General features: G+C 43.8%; 1 protein-coding gene across 1 annotated transcript; it reads left to right on the top strand.

The window, feature by feature from the left end:
- The first annotated feature begins 256 nt into the window (after nucleotides 1-256).
- Nucleotides 257-3,318, top strand: LOC112113910 (beta-microseminoprotein-like). The gene is made up of 4 exons (XM_029912969.1): nucleotides 257-289; nucleotides 676-775; nucleotides 1,701-1,800; nucleotides 3,002-3,318. The coding sequence occupies exons 1-4, from the start codon at nucleotides 257-259 to the stop codon at nucleotides 3,129-3,131; spliced, it is 363 nt and encodes a 120-aa protein (XP_029768829.1). The 3' UTR covers nucleotides 3,132-3,318.
- Nucleotides 3,319-3,731: the final 413 nt, after the last annotated feature.

Below are 3,731 nucleotides of genomic sequence, written 5' to 3'. Positions count from 1 at the left end.
TGTTTGCTATGAGCTGTCCAGGTAAATCTGTGGGTCTTTTGTCTATTGTTATTTTATTCTTGGGAAAACTTATCTTTGTAAAAGCCTTTCCAATTCTGGAGATATTTAGAGCCATGCAATCAGAAGTTACAAACGGAAAATTCCACCATTAGTCCCTTTAGTCATCTTCAGCTATACGAGGTGGTATCCTTTTCCAGCACTCTGTTATTTTCATGAGGTTGTGAAAGCTGGCCAATGTTTAGGCATTCTGCAAAAGATGGATAATGAACAGCGGCCAAATTCTGCTCTGGTTTGTACCTGTGCAAATTACAGGTCTCATGGCAGGCAGAATTTCACAGGGTCTTGATGAGCACAGGTTTTGCAGGCCATGTGGCAGTTTCTGTGGTGTTTGTAGATTTATAAATGAAGGGGAAATGTTATGATTCAATTTTTTGTGCGCTGCATCTTTAATGGGGAGTGGCGGTCCGGGCCGGGAGACCATTCAGAGTAACACTGATCACTTGCTTACTGAGTTTTTTATTATTATTATTTGTGTGTCCTCTTTGGAATGGTCTCATTTTTGAATTTTGTTTTTTACCAAGATTTTGTTTGATTCTGTAGAAATGAACCAGCTTTAGCTGGTAACCATTGAAAAGCCACCTAATCCTTGCCACGGGCCTTATCTCCCTCTTACAGAAGTGCTTCCTGGGTTTCCTTCTTGCCATTGGCATCTTGGTGACACTATGTGATGCATACTGTTTTTTTGAACCAGATAGCCCACAGAAATCTACCCAAGGTGAGAACAAAACAGCTCTCTGGATTGCTCTATATTAGCTGACTGCCACTGTGAATAGCCAGGAAGCGTATGAAAGAGGGGAATGTAGGGTACCCCACAAAACTATGTTTTTAGAGTGACAGGTAGCTGGCAAGAGGAGTATACAAAGGCATCACACATGGCCAATTTCTAATGGATTTAGCTCAAGCAAGTAGCTTGTGTGCATTCCGATTCTAGTGACACCATCCATTCTAGCTGGAGTGTCCCAACTCTGTTCTCTCTCCAAGGAATCAAAGACACGAACCCACAGTGTGCTCCTTCCAAAGCTGTGGGTCTCCAGAGGGTTTCCGTTGATTTTGGAAGAGATGGAGCGATGCTGCCATCATTTTGCACTTGACAACTCCCATCGGAGTTGATGATAGTTTTGAATGCACCACAATGGCAGGATATGATCCTAGCTAGTTTACTGCTTATTGTCACAAAAGATTCATCCCAGAAGTGCAGAAAATGGAGAAAACAAGGTCATGCTCTTAAAGATAGAGAAATTCATGGAGGATAGGTCCATCAATAGCTACTAGCTAGGATGAGCAGGGATGGTGTCCCTAGCCTCTGTTTGCCAGAGGCTGGGAATGGATGACAGGGGATGGATCAGTTGATTACCTGTTCTGTTCATTCCCTCTGGGGCACCTGGCATTGGCCCCTGTTGGAAGACAGGCTACTGGGTTAGATGGACCTTTGGTCTGACCCAGTATAGCCGTTCTTATGTTCTAAGTAGTAAACGAGGCAGAAATGTCATTCAGGTGGGCACAAGAGCGGAATTAATGGCATTCTGCCTGCAGAGACCTGAAGTTTACTTGCAACATGCACAGACAGTTGAAGTTGTTGGTCTGATGTTGAAGTTTAAGTGAAGGGTTGGGTTTTATTTTGTTTTATTTGTGTACTGCAGGTTGTATTCAAGATGGAAAACTATATCTATATGGTGCCACTTGGATTAAGGACTGCCACAGTTGCACCTGCGGAAAGGAGGGAATAGGCTGCTGCTCCACGTAAGTTCAACAGAACCCAGTAGCAATGTTTCCACTGTGAAAACCACAGTGACGCTCTTGCCATCCATACTCTGAAGAAACAAACTCCACCAAGGGCTGTTTTCCTGGTCTTCGTCATAGCCCTGGGGAAAGTCACTTGATCAGTCTTAATCTTATCTTGAGTGTTGGCTTTACCACCCATTAGGCCTATGGCTGCATTCTCCTTAGCTTACATCTTACCCCCTGGTGTTGGAAGCAGCCTTGCTGGGCACTCATCTTGTTGCATGGCTGTATGTTGCATGGCTTTTTTAGAACTTCTCATGACACTGGCAAATCCTTAGTTTACATTGGGGTAGAAGATGGTCACAGGTGGCTAAAACCACAAGGAAGTAATGAGAAATAATTTGTGCAGCTGAAATGATATGGGGCGTTTAAGCTTGAAGAATGGAGTTAAATGAAATTGGGTCTAGTACTGCTCCCTTTGTGAAAAATGCCCATCAGATTTTTGATGATCAGAGGGGATGTAATATCTCAATTTTTCAGAGAGGCAAGATGGTCCAGTAGTTAGCTCTCTCGCGTAGTACTTTGGGAAACCCCTGTTCAATACACTGCTCTGATACAAATTTTGTGTGTAACCTTGGGCAAAGTTGCCTGGGACCAGATCCTCAAGAAGGCACCTAATTTCCATTGAAATAACGGACGTTAGGAACCTAAATACCCTTCAGGGTTTGGACCTAAATCTCTGAGAGCCTCATTTCCCTAGCCATAAGATGAGGCTAGTAGCACTTCCCCAGCTCTCAGGGGTGTTGGGAAAATCAAAGTATTAGCGGTTGTGAGGTTTTCAGATACCACAGTGATAGGGGACATCTAGAGTTCCCACTGAAGTAAAACTCTTCTCTGCTGCGATGTACAAAATGCTCAACACTTGCTAGACAGCTGGTTTGCTGGGAACATTGTCTATCTTGCTGACTAATATCACTTCCTTGTTCTATTTGTTTTATCCCCTGATTATCTGTAGCTTCACACTGAGCTTGTAAACTCTCTGAGGCAGGGGCTCTCTCTATTTACAGGGTGTTTTGGTTTAAAACAAATTGCCAGTTCAAAGACAGTGAGGACACACCTGGAAAGCTGCCCCATGACCTAGTGATTGATTGTGTTTAGCTGTGGTCAGAGTTAGCCTGAAACGTCTCACACCAATGCTTGTTTTCCTTCCCAATGCTAGCTTTTCTCGTCCTGCTGGCTTTGACGAAAAGAAATGTAAACTCATCTTCCATAAGGAGTCCTGCAGCTACTCGGTGGTGCAGAAGGCCAACCCCTCTAAAACTTGTCCGTTCACGGCCATGGTGGGTTAAGGAATAACCTCCTTGGAAGAACCTCCCTTCCAGGTTTAAGTCACTCATGGAGGAATTCCTTTCTTGGATCCTAGTAATTGTAGATGCTGTTTTAAGATTTGCCACCAGCATGCTGTACTTTCCCTATCAACTGTGTAACCTTCTTTATTCTTGCATTTTGGAGATCAGTGTTGTTTCTATATAATTCTAGGTCTGTCATCGTAACTGAATTCTGCCCAGAGATCTTGGCTGATGAATGATTAAATAAAACAGGCAGATAAAGCATCAAAAACATCTGAGTTTTTTTCCTACTAAAGAAATGATTGGATCCCGTCTCCCTCCTTGCTATTAGATGGACAGGGAGTGACAAGGGTAGCACCAGCATTCCTGGAATGCTTTTAATAATTGGTGAGCTGCTTTGGAAGACGATACTTAGAATTCCCCAGACAACATCATTTGCACTGTTTGTCAGGTTCAGCTCTGACTGTAAAAGAACCAGAGGCGAAACCCAGCTTCCAGTGACGCCAACGCAAAACGTCCATTGATTTCAACAGGGCTAGGGTTTCAGCCCAGAGACATGGGCTCCTGATGTGACTGTCGTGTCTACTGCTGCTTACCCCA

Source organism: Terrapene carolina, unplaced genomic scaffold (genome assembly GCF_002925995.2).
Source record: "Terrapene carolina triunguis isolate 2854851 unplaced genomic scaffold, T_m_triunguis-2.0 Scaffold402, whole genome shotgun sequence".
Taxonomy (NCBI): domain Eukaryota; kingdom Metazoa; phylum Chordata; order Testudines; family Emydidae; genus Terrapene; species Terrapene triunguis.
The sequence above is the reverse complement of the archived record's forward strand: the minus strand, read 5'-3'. Positions and strand labels throughout refer to the sequence as shown.